Below are 21229 nucleotides of genomic sequence, written 5' to 3'. Positions count from 1 at the left end.
TATTTTTTTTAAGGTAATCTCTACGCCCAACACCGGATGCAAACTCATGACCCAAGATCAAGAGTTGCAGGTTCGGCTGACTGAGCTGGCTGTCGGTCTCTATCTGCCACTGTCCAGCGCATCTTCATCTTCTGCCTCTAACTAGACCGTATGCGCAGATGCCTGGTACCAACACAGGCCTGCAAGAAGCGCCGGACAGACTCTCCCTTCCTCACCAAAGCCCTCTTTTCTGGTCCCACTCATCTCCCTGGTGGGGGATGATGACTCCCACCCCCCGGAGATCACGGGGTGCATGAGGCCAGCACTGACAGCTTCCACCTCAGAAAGGAAACTTTTCTGTGCCCTAGAAAGCTGCCCTGATGAGAAACAGGAGATAAATGAGTCCTGGGATTGGAATAACTTTAATGTAGCTAAGCTGACATCATCTCTTTGACCACAGCCATGCTCCAGGGGGGCAGCCCTGACCTATTTCTGTGGGAGGTCATCGCCAAGAGAAGGAGCAACCTTGAAGGTCTCCACACCTGCCGGCCTTGGGGACAGGGGATGGGGTCTCCAGCCTCCCTTTTAGCCTCGCCTGGCCCACGCTGGACTTGAGCTGGGGGCTCACGGAGCAGTCTCTGTGGAATCTGAAGAACCTAAAATCCCCAGTGACCTTGCTGAGACCTGACCCTGCCTTGTGGAGACAGTTGGCTCTCTCTACAAATATCCCTTTTAGTGGATCCCAAATGCCATCCACCTCTGTCAGAGTTAAGGTCACTGCTAAGGCACAGAGAGGTCTTAAGATGGGAAGTAGCGGGGGCGCCTGGGTGGCTGAGTCTGTTAAGCATCTGCCTTTGGCTCAGGTCATGATCTCTAGGTCCTGGGGTCGAATCTTGTGTCTGGCTCCAACCCCAAGGGGGCATCTGCTTGAGATTCTCTCTCTCCTTCTCCCTCTGCCCCTTCCCCCTCCCCCCCGTTCTCTCTCTCTCAAATAAATAAAATCTTAAAAAAAAAAAAAAAGGATGAAAAGTAGGCCTTTACCCAGGAGAAGCTTCCCTCTGACACCCAGCCCTGGGAGACATGGAGAAGGGCTGGGCTGGTTGTGATTTCTGAGGGGCAGGGGCTGGAGGGGGGGTTGGGCCAACCACCCTGAGGTGGGCTGGGCACCCGCTGGCTTGGCTTGGCACCCAAGGAGACTTCTTTCACCAGCTGCATTGTAAATACCCACCTGGAAGAACTTCCCCGGGCTGCTATGCCTCCTCCCCGGCAGTCAGAGGCTCCTGGTTCTTCCACCTGACCGCAGGTGCTCCCGGGGCGTGGGCAGGGCTCCCACGGCCTCAGAGAGCCCTTCCCCTAACCCTGCGCTCCGCAGACTCCCCCAGGAGGGTGGCTGGCCAAGAGCCCGGTTGCTCCTGCTTCAACCGTTGAGGCTGGGGGCAAGGATGGGATCTGAGGGATTTAATGGGGGCGCCACTCCCCAGATAGGTGGGCGGGACTAAAGCACAGCGTTAGGCTACCAAGCTGAGGCTTCAATACCACCCCTATCCTGTTGCCAACTTCCCTTATCTGCAAGCCCCTGTCTTGATGGACTCAGGCCTGAGAAGGTGTCCGAGGGTCTTGGGATGCCACCTCCCCCAGGAGGGCAGCTACCCCCTTGCAGGGAACACAGGAAACGTGGATTTGTGACCCAAATAGGCATTTGCACGAATGATGGATGCGCAGGCAGCCAAGTCCCAGCACCTCTCCAAATAATCTTCATTCATGCTACGATGATTAACATGGTCAACGTGCAGATGGAAAATCTAGGGCGAGTCCACCGTGTCTCTCCTGAGGGTACACAGAGGACTAACGCCCCCAGGCGGCTGCTCATGTGAGCCAGGACCTCCTCTTGGCTGCACTCGAGATGGACACGCCGGCAGGGTACTGGGCAGGCCTGTTCCTTGGGGCGTGCCCGTGTGCAGGGCGCCCAAGGGACAGCATAGGCTGGCAGGGCCGTACTGGTCTGCAGAAGAGGCATCGCTGTGACCCAGAGGAACTCCAGATGGTGAACGAGAAGACTTGAGTCCAGAAGGGGCTGATCAGCAAGGGGTCACCAAGAGCAAGACACCCCTCTTTGCCCTAAGATGCTTGGGGCTGCAACATTAGCTATTGGCTGTGGGCTTTGCAAAGAGGCTCCACTGCGGGAGTGGGGGGGGGGGGGCAGACGTCTTTGCAGCAGGCTTCTCGGGGGGGTGGTGGGGAGGATGCTGGAGGCCTTGGCTGTGCATGGTTCTGGGCTAGCCAGCCCTGTTGCTGAGGCAAACCCTGTCCTGCCTGTGCCACCCCACAGGCTGTCCTTCCTCTCCTTCCCCCTTCACCTTCTCAGGCCTAAAACATTTCAGGGAAGCAGGGGACCCGTGATGTCTATTTTTCCTATAGCCTTCCAAGTTCTGTGGCTGCCCATCAGGTGTCACTGGCTGTTCCCAGTTCCTCCGCAGCCTGAGGTCTCCCATCGCAGCATTTTGGCAAAGATCTGCAGCCTCCAAATGCATCCTTGGGGACCTCCATCCACTCTGGGGCAGAGGGGTGGGAGGCTGATGAGACTGAGCTCAAGCAACTCGCTGGCACAGTAGCTTGAGATGTGCACCTGTCACATCCAGTGCTGTGTTCAAGGCTAGAGCATGCTGGGGACTGGGGCAAGACCACCTGGTGCTCCCAGGACCTCTCTTCTGGCTTTCCTGCTACCTCTGGCCTGGGCCGGGACCCTGGGCAGGCACTCATTCTCAGCAGGGAGGAGGGAAGGGCGACATGAGCTCTAGCCACAGAGGCCTGGGTTTGTCCCAAGAGACATTTGAGAGCAGAGTGTGAACCATGACTCCGTTGGCTGCGCCTTGGTCTCAGCTGTATGACAGAGACTCGTTTTCTTCTCTTTGGGCTTCGTGGAGGATTTGTGATAATCTAGATGAGGGATTTGCAAACTACCGCCTGTGGGGCAAATCCCCCACCATCTGTTTTGGCGAATAAAGTTTGTTTTACTATTGGTTCTTTACGGGATACATTCACTGACCCCTGACCAGACAGGATGCCCAGGGCAGGAAGCATTCCAGAAGGAGCAGCTTCAGCAACGACTTTACAGTAGTGGGGACAAAGGGACAGTACGGGGGGTGGGGGTGGATGGGGGAACTGTTGGGATTCTGGCCCCAACCTGACCAAACTAAGGAGACCTTCTTCTATTGGTTTATATGCTTTGTTTTCATGACTCAGCTTCTCTCCCAGTTCCCAAGGATGTGCCCTGAGTCACCCCACCCAAGGTGGGTCTGCGTGCACCTGTCAGTGATACCCCCACCCCGTCAGCTCTCGAGGGTCCTGTTGACCCACAGAGAGGGTCTGAAGGCCATTCCTCAGGGCATCATTCTGTGCCTCCAGCTGTGCTTCAGCACCCCGGAGGGCAGGCAGCGGTCCTTGTTCCCAGAGCTGGCCTCAAGAGTGCCAACCCCCTGCCGACCCCCGTGGCCATGTGTGCTCAGGGAACACCTCCTTCTCTTTCTCCGCTTCTTCCTTCTGCTCTTTAGGCCTCTTCCCTCTGCCCGGACCCTCGAACGGCTCTTACCTCAGCCTTCTCCCGTCCCCCAGCCACTGTGTGCCTGGCTCTCTGGGGCCCCGGGAGAGGGCCTTCTGCAAGGAGGGAGATGCTCTCTATCTGCCCTGGCCCACATGGTCACCATCAGCGCGTGTAGCTAGTGAGCACTTGAAAAGTGGCCTCTGTGACCGAAGAACAAGTTTTAACTTTACTTCGTTTTAATGAACCTAAATAGCCACCGCAGCTATACCGTACTGGGGAGCGCAGCTCTGGGTAAAGAGGGCTCTATCACCACATCATGCCATGACCCCATCTGGAGCCAGGGCCTCCTGAAGGCCCTCTGACAGAGGAGTGCCCGCAGACGGGAAGGGACAGACTACAGAGGCTCCTCTCTTGGCCTTCACCAGGGTTCCCTCGCAACTTTTTCTCATACCCACTCAGACACTTCCAGTTCTGACGGATGCCTGTCCTCTCGCCACTATTCTGAACCCCTATGGTATCTGATCATCCAACCCAGGTGGGACAGCCCTTACCCAAGACAGGCAGACGATCCAAATCACTTTTGATTCTGGAGTGGGTATAGAAGAAGTGCCCCCCCCCCCCCCGTAGAGCCAAAGGCACAGAATCCTGTGGAAGAGCGTCTGCCTATTCTCACCCAGTCCTGCAAGGTCTTGAGGAGGCCGTGTGGCCTCTCCTAGGCTCCCCAACACGATTCTTGCAATGAGGCCACTTACATGGGTCTTATCTGCTTCCCAGGCCTGCCTCGGGGGATGCTCGGAGGGACAGTGCAGGAGACTTCTCTACTTGCAATGATCAAGCCATGATCTCAGGATTGTGAGAATGAGCCCCACGTTGGGCTGTGTGCTCAGCGCAGCGTTTGCTTGAGACTCTCTCTCCCTCTGCCCCTTGCCCTGCTCCTGCTCCCTGCCTCTTTGAATAAATAAGTCAGTAAATAATAAAAAATAAAAAAAATAAAATCTTTAAAAAATAGACTTGTATTCTTTTCTCTCCTACACAAGGAGGCCTTCCCTGTCAGTGTCTGACAGATTCAAGTACTTCAGTATGCATCTAATTAAAGTCCAACCTTTTATGATCATCGAGATTATAGAGTTCAAGGGAAAATAAGCAGATGTCTGAGTGTGAGTGTACGAGTGTGTATCTCAGGATGTTCCCTTTTCCTGGAACTACCTGCTGGACCCCCCAGAGGATACGTATGTTCCAAAGCTCAGACAATAGGATCCTCTGGCTTGACACCTTCCCCAAGGAGGAAATACTCTCACCCATGTTCCACTGTACAGAGGAGCCATGGACAGGGCATTCTTTCTTTTCTTTTCTTTTTTAAAGATTTTATTTATTTATTTATTCATAAGAGACACACACACAGAGACAGAGATGCAGGCAGAGGGAGAAGCAGGCTCCATGCAGGGAGCCTGATGTGGGACTTGATCCCAGGACCCCGGGGTCATGCCCTGGGCTGAAGGCAGATGCTCAACTGCTGAGCCACCCAGGCGCCTGGACAGGGCATTCTTAATAAGATTGAACCAGAAAAGAGAAAACACAAAACACTGCAAGCCATTCAAAGCTCTTGGTGGATTTTAGTAGGTCATTTAAAGTGGGAGATGGGGGTGGGGGACAGCAGTGGCACAGAAAGGAATGAGAAACTGACACAAACAGCTGCCAATGTTTCCTGTCTGTGGGGACTCATGCGCTTGTCTAGCCCCCTCCTGCACTGTACCAGGGGCAATGTGTACGACCAACCGAATATGGTGGAAGGGATGCTATGTCATTTTTGGGATTAGGTTGTAAAAGCATGACAGCTTCTCTTTCCATCTCTCTCTCAGATCACTCATCCTATCATGAGCACCCTACAGAGAGGCCCACATTGCAAGGAAATGAAGCTTCCGGCCAACAGTCAGTGAGGAACTACAGCTTGCCAACAACCACGTCAGTGAGCTTGGAAGAGGACCCTTTGGCCCATCCAAATCAAGCTTTCAGACGATCACAATTCTTGCCCACAGCTTGACCGTGATCTCAAGAGGGACTCTGAGCCAGAACCACACCCAGTGAAACTGCTCCTGGATTCCTGACCCTGGAAAATCATGTGAGATCATAAATGTTTGTTGTTTTAAGCTCTGCACGTTGGAGCAGTTTGTTACACAGCAGTAGATAACCAATACAAACGTCCAGGCCAAGCTCCATTTCCAGTGCACGATCCTCGGAAATGGTAATTGCCAGGATCCCTGGAGCAGTCATGCGCACACACAACCGTGCACAGACGTGTGTCCTACAGCCTCACACACGGGCAGGAGGTCCTCGTGCGGTGTAGCCCCTTGACACTGCTCCTGTTTTCTGAGCTTCATCTCATTCAAACCACAGGAACAGTCTTAGAACATAGATGCCCTATGTTATCGAGGTGCAGACATACCTTTGAGGCTCCCTATCTAGCAACCAGACCCAAACCCAGTCTGGAGCAGTCTGAACACTCGAGGGGCCACCTACACATTTGGCTGCAGTGCCTCACATTATGTGACGTCCACAAGGTGAAGGTAGGGGCACAAGGGATGTTTGCCTAAAGTGGGGTGGTTTTAGGCTTTTAGGAGCTAAAAATTCCGTCTTTAGAAAATACAACCCATCCTCCCTCCCTCCGTCTCTCCCACCTGCCCATCCCTGTACTGGTTTCTCAGTGTGCCAGAAACTCTCAGTACCAGATCATGCTCTTAACTCAGACAAAATGCAAAGTGGCCTGCCCTGGTTACCCATTTAGGCCAGACGGACCACGGACAGCCCAGTTCATTAGACGGATGCAAGAGCAGTAAATCTGGGTAACGGGCACCACTTGGGAATAGAGGGAGTGGATGAAGAGGTGGAGCTGGTTTCCCCCAGTCGTGTCAGAAGAAGCACCACAGTAAACAAGACACTAGTGCTCCAGCCAGGAAAGGGTGCCCCACACGCCCTACCTACTGTCCTGGGGTAAGACAGGGTTGCAGGGTGGGGCCTGTGAGGGGAGGGGGAGCCGGCCTTCCTGGGCCCTGTCCAGAGACACCCCAGCAATCGGCTCCTTACCCTATCCTGACTGAGCATCTCCAAACTCCCAGAACATCAGGGCAAAGTCAGGATTCCGCCCTCCGCCTGTCCTGCCCTGCTCCCCACTCCCCTCACTGAGCCACGGCTGCAGCTCATGGCTCAGAGGCACCAGGTTTCCTGCCCAAGGTGACAAGCCTGTGCCATCTGCTCCTTGACGCACTGAGCCAGTCTGGAACACATTCACTGTGGCCGCTGAGCCACCAGACCAACATACCCGCAACCCCACAGCGTACTCTCTTCCTTCTCAAAACGTTCCTCAGCTTTGTTTTGGGTCCACACGCACCTTCCTGGAGTTCAGTGCCAGCCTGACAAACGGAAAGCCTGAAATAAGCTGCAAACCAGAGTGAAGACAGCTTGAGGGCTGGCATACCCCTGAGGGAGGGGGTGACTGTGGCTAATGCAAACCCCGGGAGGTGGCTCAGATGCGGGGGTTCGCCCTCCCCCACACAACTGAACCTGAGTCCTGCACGTTCTGGGGCCTCCCACCTGCCCCCCAATTGCTCAGCTGCTGCGCCTGCTCCAGGGGAGCCAGGGGACCAGAGTGCGCCAGGCCTCACTCTGTGGGGAAAGTCAGGGAAGAGGATTAGAGAGGCCTAAAAGGACCTTTGGCCAGGTGGAGCGTGCTGCAGGTGGACACTGTAAAATAGGAGAGAGTCCCCGAGGGTGAAAGTCGGGTGGAGGGGTCCTGCGCAGAGAGCACAGGGACGGCGAGCAGGAAAGAGGTGCAGGAGGAGAGGGAGGGCAGGCCAGAGGGCAGGGGGCGTGCCTCCAGGGAGCTCAGGGTGGAGGGCCCGTGGGCTGGCGCTGGTGGGGGGCTCTGAAGGCCCATGACTGAGGTTACGCGCTGTCAGCAACCTCACTGCTCCGTGCAAGTTACTTTCCTCATTTGTAAAACGGAAATAAACACTCTTTCCGGCAGCTGCGTGTGGGGAAGCTTCTCAGTAACTCGGCCCCAAACCACTGCGGTGTTGATGTCCTGGGGCCTGTAAGTTTTAAGCTCCCCCCAGAGCTGTAGGTAAGTGTGAGTGTCCCACCTACAACGGACCTACAGAGCTGGCCAGGCTGTGCCTGTCTGTCTGTCTGCCTCTCCGTCTGTCTGTTCAGGTCCATCCGTTCTGCATTTCCAAGGGCACCAAGCTGCCTGCAGGTGCCACCTGAGAGATGACCCCTGGGCATACAGGGGACAGGGGACAGGTCTGCGTTCACAGGCATCACCTCTGAGGACCCAGGGGCCTGTCGTCTTGAGTTATTTTAATTCTGTTTGATGATGTCTTGCCTAATCGAGCCCCTGCATCACTTCTGGAAACCAGGCCCCCCGCCCCCCTCCAAAATACTCCAAACCATAATAGAGGCCACCTTGGCTTCCCCAAAACACACGCATTGGAATAAATGACTAAAATTAAATTACTAGGGAAGAATCAGAAATAACTCTTGGAGCTCAGGGTAGACGCTGATCAGGCAGGAAGGCTCCTTGGTATTTTTAAAACCTGTGCTCCCATCCCTGCTGGGAAACCTTGGGGAGTGTGCCCCGGGCTCTCCCCCTGGGACTGGGGGAGCTGGAGGAGGTGCTCCAGCCAGACGGCCCTCCCCAGAGAGCTGCCCACTATTCTAGAACTCATACCACCCCTCCTCCTGCTTTTTCTCACCGGGTGGGGCCCCCGCGACCTGGGCTCCCCCAGGGACCTGCTAAATGTGCCCACGCGTGAGTCATCTGAAGCGGGAAGGGCTCTCCGGGCGTAGCTGAGCCGTAGCTGGGGGGGGAGGGGGGCAGGAGGCGGAAGGTGAGTGGCCCTGTCGGGTCTGAAAGCTCGCCCTTGACTCGTTCCTTTGAATTCCGCACCAGCTCTCCACTGGGTCCACCTGAACACAGCAGCCCCGCGCTCTTCCCTGCCCTGGCGCAGGAGGCCATTAGGGGATGGATCTTAGAAGCAGCGAAGGAGCCAAAGAGGGAGGGGGAGCATGTGGAGGACAGGACAGGGCCTCCCGCAGAGCGCTGCCTGGGGACGGGGCTCTGAAGCCCCCCCACCCCTTGGATCCTTCACCGCCCTGGGTGAGTCACATTCCCCACCTGCAAAATGCACACAGACACAGACTCTCCTTTCTAAGGTTGTTGGTAAGATGACAGGAGCTGATACTCCGTAAAGGGCTTGCTGAACATGGTGAGCATTCTGCAAGTTCTGAGTGACTTCTGGGGGACTGGAGGTGGGCTGGGCTCGCCCGTGGGCCCGACAAGGAAGGCCCTAGGACCAGTGGGATGTACCTCTTGCCCTCTGAGGAAGGTGGTCCCAGGTAGCGTCCCATCTCAGGCAGCCAGAGAGCTGGGAGTAGGGAGACTCAGCCGGGCACGCGGGTTGCCCCGGGGTGCAGACCTACACCAGATTTGGTCCACAAAGGAGCAGCAGATATGGCCTATCTTTCTGGACCTTTCTGGAGAGGGCACATGGGTTGGTTGAAGATACTGGTTATTGGCTCTGAAAGCCCCAGCTGGCCTCTGGGACTTCGTGCATACCTGCCATCAATGGTATTTGACGGCGGCCTTGCAGGCTGCACGTCAGTGTCCCTGAGGTAGCAAGGAGAATGGGCCTGGCGAGGGCCCTTGGATCCTCAAGATCCCCTGCCTGGTGAGGGGCGACCTCATCCTGAAGCCAAGTGAGGCTGGTACAGGCCCTGGGCTGCCCGCCGTGCACACCGCCCCTGGGCAAGGCTGTGTAAACTTGGGGCCCAGGGCCCTCAGTTGTGTATGTTTCCAGATGCTCCAGCGAGGGAGGAAGGGCTAGGGGGTAACATTTCCGAGCCAGCTCCCAAGAGCCCAAAATGGCAGAAACTGGGAGACAGAGGAGACTGTGTGCCACCTCGGGTGGCTGTTGCATGGGGTCTCCCTCTCCTGTCCCAGGCACAGATCCCGAGAAGACACTCTTCCTCTGTCTCAGCCACTTTTCTAGCCAGCAAGCTTCCTGCCCCCTCCGGCCTCTGGGTGTGGGCCCTCAGTTTCCACTTCTGTTAGCTCTCTTGCCTCCGGGTCTCTCTCCTTTGCCATCTAGGGTCTACGGGGTCTGAATAAATCCTAATGGCTGGAAAAATAGGAAGACAGTAAAGAAGGGCAATGCTCAGCTTCCCAGCCGGGAGATGCCCACTGCCAGGGTGGGCAGGCCCGGCACCCGGGAGCTCGGCCAAAATGCACAAATGGCCCTCCCACAGATGCGGGCCCGGGCCCAGGGGACATGCTGGTCCCTCCCTGGGAGAGGGGCCTGGGGCCTTGTCTGCTTTCCCACGAAGTGTGATGCAGAGGGCAGATCCTGAGCTGGGAGCGTGTGCCAGGAAAACAGGGCGAGAAGGGGCATCCAGGGAAGGCGCACCGGTCAGAGGAGGGGGCCCCGGCCTGGCTTGCCCTGCCCAGCCCAGGCATTGTCCCCAGGACCACAGCACAGAGGCCGGGGGCTGCTCCAGGCCCACAAGGGCTGGAATTTCACGTCAGTTGGACACACACGTGGACATGTGGCTTCAAGAAATGAGCTGTTCTTCTTTCCAAGAGTGCCTGCTTGGGGGTGGGCGTGGGGGAGGGAGGAGAAGGAGCCTAAAAATAATTCCTATCTGACTCATTTTGCTTAGAATCTGACAGGGCTGCCTGCCAGGTGGGGGTGTGCCTGCCCCATTTTCTTATCTATCTTTAGCAGGGACTTAATGAGGGCAATTTCCTTGCTGGGATAGAAAGACAAACCTCAGGCAACGGCGGCGAGATCCGTCTTCTGTCCCCTGGGCTCATCATGACAGGGTGGCAATGATGGTCACCACAGGGCTGAGCGGTCTGGGGGCAGGGGGATTTCAGGGATGGCGTTATCTCAGGATGCGGCAAAGGACGCAGAGGTCTGTCCCATCAGGAAAACCCAAGCTGGGTGGCGACCAGGACAGGGAGGGTCTCCTGCTCCTCCCTGCTCTTGCCCCCAGCTCGACCACTGCAGCACAAACCAGATGGATTCCTAGGCCTGAAATCCAATCACTCACAACATATTCCTTTACCTTGAGCACCTACCTCTCCGCCCCATCTTACAGACCAAGCACAGTGGGTTCCCTGTTCACCGTAGTCAAGGTCTACAGTCCCGCAAATACCGAATTAGGAAATACTGAACAGTTGCTCCCAGGCGAAATCCAGGGTCAGGTTTCTGCAAGTCTCTGGTCACTACACTGTCCCCATTTGGTCAACTACATAAACCTTATATTACGTGTTTCTGCCTAAAGACACCTTACTTAATAGGTAGTGTTGATTCACTAATGGTGATGCATGGTCAACAGTCGGTCGATCGCGAAAATACATCACAGGTAGGGTGACCATATATAACTTGTGCCTCAATGATGCGTATCTGACACACACCTTTTTCTCCAGGAGGCACATCACAGCCCTCATGCCCTTACGAACAGTAGACGGCGCCTCAGAGCTACGCTGGGGGGCACTTGAACCAGCAAACTGACTCGCACAAAGCACACATGCACTCGTGAGCATCATCGCACCGAACCTTCGTGAGCAGGATGCCTGTTTGCAGTACGAGGGCTGAAGCACAAAAGTAGAGTATGTCCTTGCATGGCCTCGGCTGGGCACGTGCATGTCGGGCAAGTCTGACTTCTTACCGCCCTGTGCATGTCCGTGAATGACCTTGAAAGGGCTGTGAATACTGCTTTCGGGGGTCATGCACACATTTTACCGTGTCGGCAAACTTGCAAATATGGAATCCACGAGCAATGAGGACTGAGTCTACTTCCAGAAGGGCTAACTTAACAACTTATGTGAAGGAGCCGGTGGCTCAATCCAGGGCTCCGAATGAGGGTAATTCTTGATCCGTTCCTGGTTGGCAAGATCTGGGACTCAGTCATCCCCCCAGGATGAAGGAGTCCATGACTGCGGGAATCCTCTGTGGTGCTGAAGGGAGCACCAAGCTCCCAAAAGCAACTGTGACCTACAGGAAGGGGGGTTAAGGAGGTAGAGGGCATCCCCAGGGTCCCTGCCCGTGAGCCTAGAAATGAGGAGAAGGAGGGTTAAATTGATCCTAGAATGGAATGAGGGGTTGCCAGGGATAACCAGGGATAACCATCTGCCTTGTGTAGTCATCAGCATGTGTCAAGGGGTGGGCTGACCAAAGTTTAATGGTAGTCCTAAAATTGTATTTTCATATTTCAAGGGAGAAGGAGGAGGGAAGTGTGAGGTTGCTTACAGGGATGATGTAAAATTAAGGGGGCAGCTGAAACGAAGGTTTGCCTTCTGTCAGAGGACAAATGCCAGAGCACCCATACGATGCCCAGGACCTAGGGTGGGATGGTGGGAGTGTGATAGGAGCTCTGAGCGCTCATCTTCTTGCCTGGAGATGGAGCAATATTGCTCAGGAAGAGATAATTCTTCACTGAGGTCATAAATGGCCCCTGAATACGTCTGAAGACTCCTGGAGAACAGGGTGCTAGAGGCTGTAGCTGTGTCATACAGTTTCAATGTGCAAAAAACAGGAAAATATAGCTATCATTTCTCTTAGAGATTCCCAAACAGATGATTCAGAAGAAACGGTTGTGACCACTAATAGCTAGCACAGATTCAGACAGATCAGACCAAATTTACTGCCTTTTTTGAAAGGGTCACTTGCCTGACACATCTAGGGAACCCTGCAAATGTCAAAATTCAAGGAATGTTTCCAGAGGCTTGTTGTATCACCCTGTCTTGGGATCTGCTTTACTCATTAAAAGTTGTTTAATTGATAGGTAAATCATACAACAAAATCTACCCTTTAATTTTTTATTACAATTTTTTTTAAGATTTTACTTATTTATTCATGAGAGACACAGAGAGAGGTAGAGACACAGGCAGAGGGTGAAGCAGGCTCCCGGCGGGGAGCCTGATGTGGGGTTTGATCCCACGACCCCGAGATCATGCCCTGAGCCAAAGGCAAACGCTCAACTGCTGAGCCACTCAGGTGCCCCAAAGTCTACCCTTTTAAAAGACATAATTCTGAATTTTTAGTCTATTTACAAAGTTGCATATCCGTCCCTACTAATTCCAGATGTCCTGTTCATTTTTATCAGTGACCCAATGATGTCACAGAGAGCCTGCAAAGTCCAATCTGATGCCCAACACTAACTCTGTCCCTAGGGAAAGAGTCTGGCACCCTGGGAGGGTTTGGGCACGTGCTGGCAGAGGAAGGGAAGGAGGACTACGATTCTTAATTGGTTCTACAATTAGAGGACACCAAGCCCTGGTCATGGTCATGCGTAGGACAGAGGTAGCAAGAGCTGCTGGAGGCTGTAAACACCCTGCAGTGTCCAGGATGTGGCCTGAGTGCACCACCTGGGGACCCAGGGAGGGGGTGGCATGTGGAAGCATGGGGACGGCTTGCTCTCCTGTCCCTCACCCAGCAGGGCCATCTGACACGAGCTGGATGACCATGGCATTTTTTTCTTCCTTCCAAATATGCTTTGCACGTGAAGTAAATGAACCATTCTGAGGCCTCACTTAATGAAACAGATTAATTTGGAGAATGGCTCTCTTGTCTCCCTGGCTGGTAGGGCAGCATGTGATGGAATGATAGCGCCTGCATGGGAGGCCCTGCTCTGTTAGGAGGCTGGGCTCTGCAGTGTGCTGTGGCTGCAGAGACTTGTCAACTCTCTGGGCCAGGGGCGGTTGAGCATCTGCCTTCGGCTCAGGGTGTGATCCTGGAGTTCTGGGATCGAGTCCCACATCAGGCTCCCCACAGGGAGCCTGCTTCTCCCTCTGCCTGCGTCTCTGCCTCTCTGTCTGTCTGTCTCTCAGGAATAAATAAAATCTTAAAAAACAAAAAACAAAAAAACACACCTCCCTGGGCCAGGGCCCATCAGGAACCAGGAGCTCTGTCCTTTCCCCTCCATTTATTTCAGTTGGGGGGTGGTGGCTGTTGTGAGCTCCACCCTTGTGGCATTTCTTCTAGGCAGCTTTGCGGGGTGACTTCAGGGAGGTAGGCATCCCTGGCTCCCATACCTGTTCAGCTGCAGCATCCCCATGTCCTCCCATCACCCCTCCAAATCCTCCTTGCACCTCATGGCTAGTTCAATGCCCACCTCCTCCAGAAAGCATTCTTCAGCCACCTCTCACTGGCTCCTTTCTTTGAACACTCAGATGCTACACAGTCACACACCATGTTCTGGTGGCTTCCGGAGCCGGAGAAGGTTGGGCAAGCCACACCTCCAGCCCTGGAGAGCAGAGACCAAGCCTGGCACTTCATTGGTGTTCTCCGGAGCATGGAACGCCACTCCATCAATCCCAGTAAGAGTTAAGTCCTGCTGCCGGGGGTGCTTGCTGTGATGCACCACCTGGGTCCCCCTTCGGGAATGGTGCACTGCCCAACCCTACCAGATGCTGCAGCTGCTGGGGCAGACACCCCCTGGCTCTCAGCCCCTACAGAAACTGCCCTGGGCCTGGAGAGTTGCTGGCCTAAGGTTGTGGCAGTTCTCTCCAATGACCAGTGAGCGGGCAGGGGGATATAAAGACCTGCTCCTTCACTCCATCTTGGGGCAGCTCTGAAATCACCTCTCTGTGGGGTCAGAACTCCCCAGCCAGGCTGCACTGCAGCTCAGCTTCTCCCTTTGTCCAGTCCTGCTCCCTGCCCTTCCCCCGTCTACAGCTGTTGATCAATGGGTCATGCCTCAGTAAGTGCTCTGCCAGCTAATCTCCATCCCAGCGTCTGCTTCCCAGGGAACACAGCCTCTGATGGGCCTCCATTGCCTCAGTTTGCTCTCTCTGCAAATGGAGCAGGGTGGGGGATGGGGGAGGTCGAGAAAATCCTGCCGACCCAGCAGGTGAGGCCTCACCCAGGGTCCACAGTGGGCAGTGGTGAGCAGCATGGCCAGGACTCAGCCCCCCCGGGAGCCTGTTCCTCTGCCTGCACATGCTGGGCACATGGTTGGGGCAGAGGGGAACCTCCCCAGGCCACCCTCCAGCCAGCAGGGCTCCGGGGACTGAGTACACGGGACATGCTGCTCCCTGGGGAATGCTCAAAAGACTCATTTAGTGCAACTGTATCATGAGATGCATCGCTTTGTCCATCACTTTGTCCGAATGCAGCAACGTCTTTGAGTAGTTTCCCAAAAGAAACAAGTGGTTACTAGTCATGTTTTAAGAACATTTTTTAAGGAAAAACAACCTATGAACTGCTCATGAGCTTAACCTTTCTCCGCCAAAGGAGGACAGTCACTGCTCAGCTAGAATCACAGAATCACAGAGCCCCTCAGAGCAGCCCCCGAGGGCAGGCTTGGAAGGGACAATTGATCCTGGAGGGAATGCAGGACAGAGCTCTCCCTGGGCTCGCAAGTAAGGTCATGGTGGGGGTGGGGGTGGGGGTGGGGTGGGGCACAGCCCACCCTCGCTGCAGCCATCGCCCCACCCCTCTCCTGCCCCCCAATACCTCGGACTCCAGAGGGGTCCAGTGCTAAGACCGCTTCCAGGGCCCTCACAGGGATTGGATGGCTCAGGCCTCCCGCTCGGCAGACCCACCGTCCGGGAGGGGAAGGCAGGGCGTGCAGCTCTTTGCCCTGGCCGCAGCTTCAGTGAACAGGGGGATCCACACCCGGTCTAATCCGGGGCACATGGCCCAGGCGTTCCCCCCTGGCCCGCAGAGCCCTCCAGGCACACCCAGCCCGGTGCAGCCGGAGCTGGGATACAACGCGGACTTCCTGCCCGGGCCCCCGCTCCGCACACAAGCCCGCGTCTGCCGCCTGCTGTCCGGGATCCCACTCGGGCCCCCTGAAGGTCCGGGCAGCTCCTCCCCGGGGGCATCTTTGGGCGCGCGGGCTGCTGGCCTCTCCTGTTACCAGCCGGTGTCCTCTGCTTTGGGTCCCTGGGACCGCGAGGCAGCTGCTCCTTCCCGCCGTGTAAATCTCTCGCGTTACTGGCCTGACCGTTCTTCCCCCGCAGCCTCCTCTTCCCTGGCCCCGGCCCGTCAGCCTCTCCTCCCGGGACATACTTTCCATCCCTTTAATCATCTTTATTGCCTTGCTTTGGACCCCGTCCCGGGGCCACATCCTTTGCGAGGTGTGCTGACCTAACCAGGCATTCGTTAAGACGAGTGTGGCTCGGTGGACGGTCGGCTTCCCAGTGTGTGCATGTCACGCTCCCCTTCCTACATTCCGCCGGGCCCCCAGGGGAAGGTGTGGCTGACCTGGATGCGGACCGTGGCCTGCCACTGCTCCTGGGCTGGGGGGTGACTTTTCACTCAGAAGCATGGAGACTCCCCACACACCTCCAGACACATGCTTGGGACTAGGGGGTGAGGTGGGGAGGGACACCCAGCCTCCGCTCTCTTTGACCCTTCTCAGTCCCTTGAGCATTCTGTTCTCCTTTCTCCCTACTTCTTCCCTTCACCAGGCCCCCAGAGTCAAGGAATGAGCCTTTGCGAGCCAGCAGAGCACAGAGGTGGCACACGCAGGGCAATAACCACACCCTGGTCAACTTTCCTTGTGAGCAAGGGGAAACTGAATTTCCCCTTTTCCTGCTGCCATAATGTGCCTAGTGGTTCTGACTTCTAACCAGGATGGCCTCCCTCCTAATTAGCTGTATGGTTGGTGTCCCCTGGGAAGGCCTCAGACCGGCTAAACTCACCAGCTGATGATGAGGAGTCCCGGGTGCCCAGTCCTCCATCCAGCCCGGGCTGTGGCCACCACACAACACCCCTTGTTCAGGGCCCACATGTGGAGGGACAGCCCAGGGACCCTGGCCCATCACAGCCCTCATTTCAAGGGGGGCAGCAGGACAACAGGAATCTCTGGTTTCTGAATAAGGGGTGTCGGCTGGACTGTTCCTTGGCTTCAATGAGAATATTCTCTGTTCATTGAAAGGTGAAACCACAGGCCATCACTTTGACCCAAGAAGAAGAAATTCCCTATTGAGGAACTTGCTTCATTTTAATTCCTTGGGCAGAAGTCTTTTTTCTTTCCTCTTTTGCCATCTACTTCCCTTCCTTCCTTTTTAAAAAAGTTCCAACCAGAAATAATTTACGCATATTCGAACAAAAAAAATATACTCTGATCCTGCTTTACTACGAATGTCCACAGACAGTGGGCACAACTCTGTGCCTGGAGCTCCCATTTGAAAATATACCATGAACACTGTTCCATGTAAGAAAGGCTCCAAGGGGCGGAGGCACATGCCTTCCTGGGGGGCCCAGCCTCAGCTGCTTGTGCGTCCGGGGCTGCCTCGTGGCACTTTTTCTGGCCCCTTGCTATCACCCAGCAAGGCTGCTCAGTGGGGAGACCCTGGGTTTGGCCTCAGGGTCAGGGAGCTCCTCAGACACTGGAGGACAGGAGCACATTGGCCTGATCCTGTGGCCACAGCCAGGATCAACTTTCAGTGACTGGGCAAGAGGAGGAGAGCCGGGTTCCCTTGTACTTGCGAGCAGGGGAGCCTCCTGGAGGCCACAACCTAAAACACACGTCGCCTAGGACCTAGTCCCCTGAGGACTGCTGATGTTGCTGTACACGGAAAGAACATTTCTCCTCCTGAACTGCAAAACCTGCACCCTGCCCTGGACTCATGAAGGGACGGAGCCACTCCCTGGACTAGTCCTGCTGTCCCATGGGTGCCCGACCCCACTGCGTCATCTCCTAGACATCTGCTGGTCATTGAGGAAAGCAAAACCACGGCCAGACCTGACGCAGTGATGGATGGATGGCCAAGGACAGAAAACCCGAAACTCTCGATGGAGTCTCCCTACCTTCGGTCATTTCTCCGCCTCCGAAACAGCTTCTTCGTGTGGGCGATCTCCACCTCGTGGGGCATCGGGTGGTAGCCCTGCATGCGGGAGGAAGGCAGATCGTTAGGGACTTGCGCAAGAGAGCAAAGATCTTCTCACACTTCTTACATGTAGCCATTGATCATAACCTTAACGGCAAAGAGGAAATTGGGCAAAGAGGAAAAATGGAAAATGTGACGTTGATCAATTTCCCACCAGACAATGATGCTGGGGTCCCAGAACCAAAGAATGGCAGACACACAAAGGAGATTGTGGAATTTGTCATATCCAGTCATTCAAATTCCAGATGATGACACTGAGGTCCAGTGGGGTGAATGAACCTGTTCAAGGTCTTACAGAGAATTAGCAACAGAGCTGGGACCAGATCCCGGGTTCACGGCTGTGTGACCACGGACAAATTACTGTTTCAAACACTCCTCTATGCTTCCCGAGACGGTGGGAATGTCGGCATCGTCTCTGGGCTGTTAAGAGGACCAAGGAGATGCAGCCCCTTGCAAACTGTGAGCCTCAAGCAGACGCGGTATGCCAGGACCCCAGCTGCCTCACCCGGGGCCAGGATGGCTCATGCAATTCTTTTTTTGTTTTTTTTTTTTAAGATTTTATTTATTTATTCATCACACACACACACACACACACACACACACAGAGGCAGAGACACAGGCAGAGGGAGAAGCAGGCTCCCTGCAGGGAGCCTGACGTGGGACTTGATCCTGGGTCTCTAGGATCATGTCCTGGGCCGAAGGTAGTGCTAAACTACTAAGCTACCCGGGCTGCCCCCGGGCTTGTGCAATTCTAACCCAGGACCCTCACCCCTCACACTCCTGGGGAGTGCTTAGGGGAAACACAGAATAGCTAAATGCTTTTTTTTTGAACTTTAGACTGGGGGAAATCCTAACGATGGTCTTCTGTATATTGTCACCAGGACAACAACTCTACAACTATGTCAAGGTGGCCGATGGACCCTCTACTTATAACACGGACCTGATCCTGCAAATGCCAGGCCCCATGCAGAATTATCTACAGCTCGGAAGCTGGGCTGATGGATGGCCAGCTCTGTTCTGATCGTTGGCCTCCTTAGACAGAAGAGTGTGTTCTGGTGGGACATGGGGCAGAGCACTGTCATCACATCATGGGTGGTCTGGTGGGAGTGACTGGGCAGGGGGTTGCCCAAGGGGACCCAGGCCTGGAGGGCTGGGAGGAGGGGGTGGTCTGACTTGGGTCCAGGATACCTGTGTACAGGTTCTGATGCAGTCTGTAGCCTGAGCGTGACTCCCCACGCCACGTGTGGGGTGAAAAGAGGTGACAATGCCCAGTGTGCTGGAGAGTGGTCACTGAGAGTCCCTTGAGGACAACCCTCCCTCTTTCTAGACTGGGAGGCTGAGGCCCAGATCCTCTAGGTCCAGCCCTCTGGTTTCAGGATTTGCAGTGGAGGGCCCCACTGGGCTGCCTTCCCGGGGCTCAGCCCCAACCAAGGCGGGGTGGATGTTGACAGCTCTGGCCAGGTGCAAGGAGATTCTCGAGCTGGGGCAGTAGGAGGCCAGCAGGCAAGAGATGCAGGATGACACAGGGGCCCTGGCATTATGGATGCTTGGCCTAGCCTCCTATTGAGTCCAGGGAGGGAATTACACATTTCAACATTTATTGTAATAACAGGCCCTCCCTCTTGCCCTGTCTCTTGCCTCCAGCAATCTGGCCAAAAAGGCATGAATGAATTCCGGGCTCCGGGCAGCCACAATGGGCTCGGCAGCTTTAGGATGTGCTTTGTTTAATGGTTTTCTCAAAGGATATTATATGCTTTTCTTTAATACAAAACACAAACAAGGAAAAACACCAAGTCTTCCCCTCTCATTTCCCCTCTCCCATCCTGACCCAGCTCCGAGCTGGCCCCTTCTCTCCCTCCTGGCCTCGGGTCACCACAGGAACACGCTGGGTGTGCCCCACGTAGACAATGGAAGGAAGCTGAGGCTCCCTCTCAAGCCAGCGGCCAGGACAGGGACCTCCCTGTGAGGCTGAGCAGATAGAGCTGTCCGCAACGCTGGGCCCTCCACAGGCCTGGGACGTGTGGCCTCCCTGCCTGGGCATCAGGGTCTGGGGCTCTGACCCACACACCGTAGCAGTAGGCAGCTGCCCCAGGGGCTCAGCCTCAGCAGGAGTCCTAGCTCCCCATCAAACTCAGTGTGGCCCAGAGGACCTGCCAGGCCACTCGGGGCCTCTCACAAAGCCCCTGCTGTGACCTCTGTGTCCACCCATCTGCCTCCCCCTCATTAATATACATGCGTGTACACACAGGGCTAACATGGTAGCCAAAGCATGGGATCTGGAGCTGTACTGTGAACAGTAAGCTCCCGGCGCTTCCTTTTGATGATTCTGTGACTTTGATAGATAACCTCCCCTCCACATGACTCAGTTTCCACATCTCTAATAAGAGCATCAATCTCCTAGGGTTCTTGTGCAAGTTCATTGAGTTGATAAGCATGTAAAGAATGTAGACTAGTGCCTGGTATGTAGTGAACCTCAATAAATATTTCCAGGGGTGCCACTGTCACCCTCGCCTTCATCATCTTTCTCATCGTCCTGAGGCTCTGCTCAGGGCTGGGTCTGCCAAAAGGAGCAAGGCTGCTCTGGTCCCTCTCCTCATGGAGCCTCCAGTCCTGACAGAGAGTCTGGCAGAGGTGGTCTGCAGGGGAAGAGGGGGTGAGTTGGGGAAGGCAGAGGGATTAGCAGAGGGCCTGGTGACCCAGGTGTGGAGCTGGAGAAGGATGGGGAAGCTCTGCCTGTTTCCTTTGTGGCTTGAGAATGGCAAAGCCCAGGGGAGGCCAGAGACCAGCTAAGAAAGTGACAAAGGTGACAGAACAAAGTTCTGCACTTCTGAGGCCCTCTGTCCCCAGGAACAACCCAGGCCAGGGCTCTGGAGGACTGGTCCCACCCCCAAGACCACCTGGAGCCCCAGGCTAGGGCGTCTCGGTGAATAAATGAATGAGTGTTACCTTCCTGGGGCACTCACATAGGACTTTCATAAAACAGGGCACACTAGTTACACAAGCTTCACTGGAGGACGCTCTGCCATCAGCCCCTTTGTTTCTCAAGCTGGTGGTTGGCCCCAAGTGACACACACAACTCAAGAAGCTGCCACACTTCTCCCAAGATAAGGGTAGCTGGTATCAATAGGAGCAAATGAGGCCAGCAGAAGATGAAGAGAGAGAAAATCTGTGCTGGGGCACACATTTGCCATCAGGCTAGCTGCTGATCTGGGTTAACAGAAGTTCTTTACTCACTGGCAAAAGGTAGGACTTGTACATGATTGTTCATAGCAGCATTATTCATGACAGCTACAACTGGAAACAACCCAGATGTCCACCAACTGAAGACTGGATACATAACCTGTGGTACGTCCATACAAGGGAATATTATATGGCCATAAAAAGGAAGTCCCCCTCCCTTAATATTTATTTATTTATTTATTTATTTATTTATTTATTTATTTATTTATAAGAGAGAACAAGAGAGAGTGGGAAGAGGAAAAAGGAGAAGAGAGAATCCTTAAGCAGGCTCCTTGCTGAGCTCAGAGCCGGACATGGGGTTCAATCTCATGACCCTGAGATCACAACCTGAGCCGACATCAAGAGTCGGCCACTTAACTGACTGAGCCACCCAGGTGCTCCTAAAAGAAAGGAAGTTCTAATATACATGACAATTTGGATGAATCTTAAAAACTTCATGCTCAGGGAAAGACGTTAGTCACCAAAGACCACATAGTGTACACTTTTATTTGTATGAAATGTCCAGAACAAGCATATCTATGGACAGAAAGTAGATGAGTGGCAGCCAGGGATTGGGGAGAAGGAGGACAGGG

General features: G+C 54.8%; 1 protein-coding gene across 12 annotated transcripts in view; it reads right to left on the bottom strand.

The window, feature by feature from the left end:
- The window catches only part of CTIF (cap binding complex dependent translation initiation factor), a 284906-nt gene that overhangs the window by 116099 nt on the left and 147578 nt on the right, over positions 1 to 21229 (bottom strand). For all 12 annotated transcript variants that reach the window (XM_072734794.1, XM_072734796.1, XM_072734798.1 and 9 more), the window contains one exon: positions 17338 to 17414. In XM_072734794.1, coding sequence (XP_072590895.1) covers positions 17338 to 17414 — 77 coding nt within the window. The remainder of the gene's footprint in view (positions 1 to 17337; positions 17415 to 21229) is intronic.

Source organism: Vulpes vulpes, chromosome 13 (assembly GCF_048418805.1).
Source record: "Vulpes vulpes isolate BD-2025 chromosome 13, VulVul3, whole genome shotgun sequence".
NCBI lineage: Eukaryota > Metazoa > Chordata > Mammalia > Carnivora > Canidae > Vulpes > Vulpes vulpes.
Note: the sequence above shows the minus strand (reverse complement) of the source record. Positions and strands in the feature narration are given on the sequence as shown.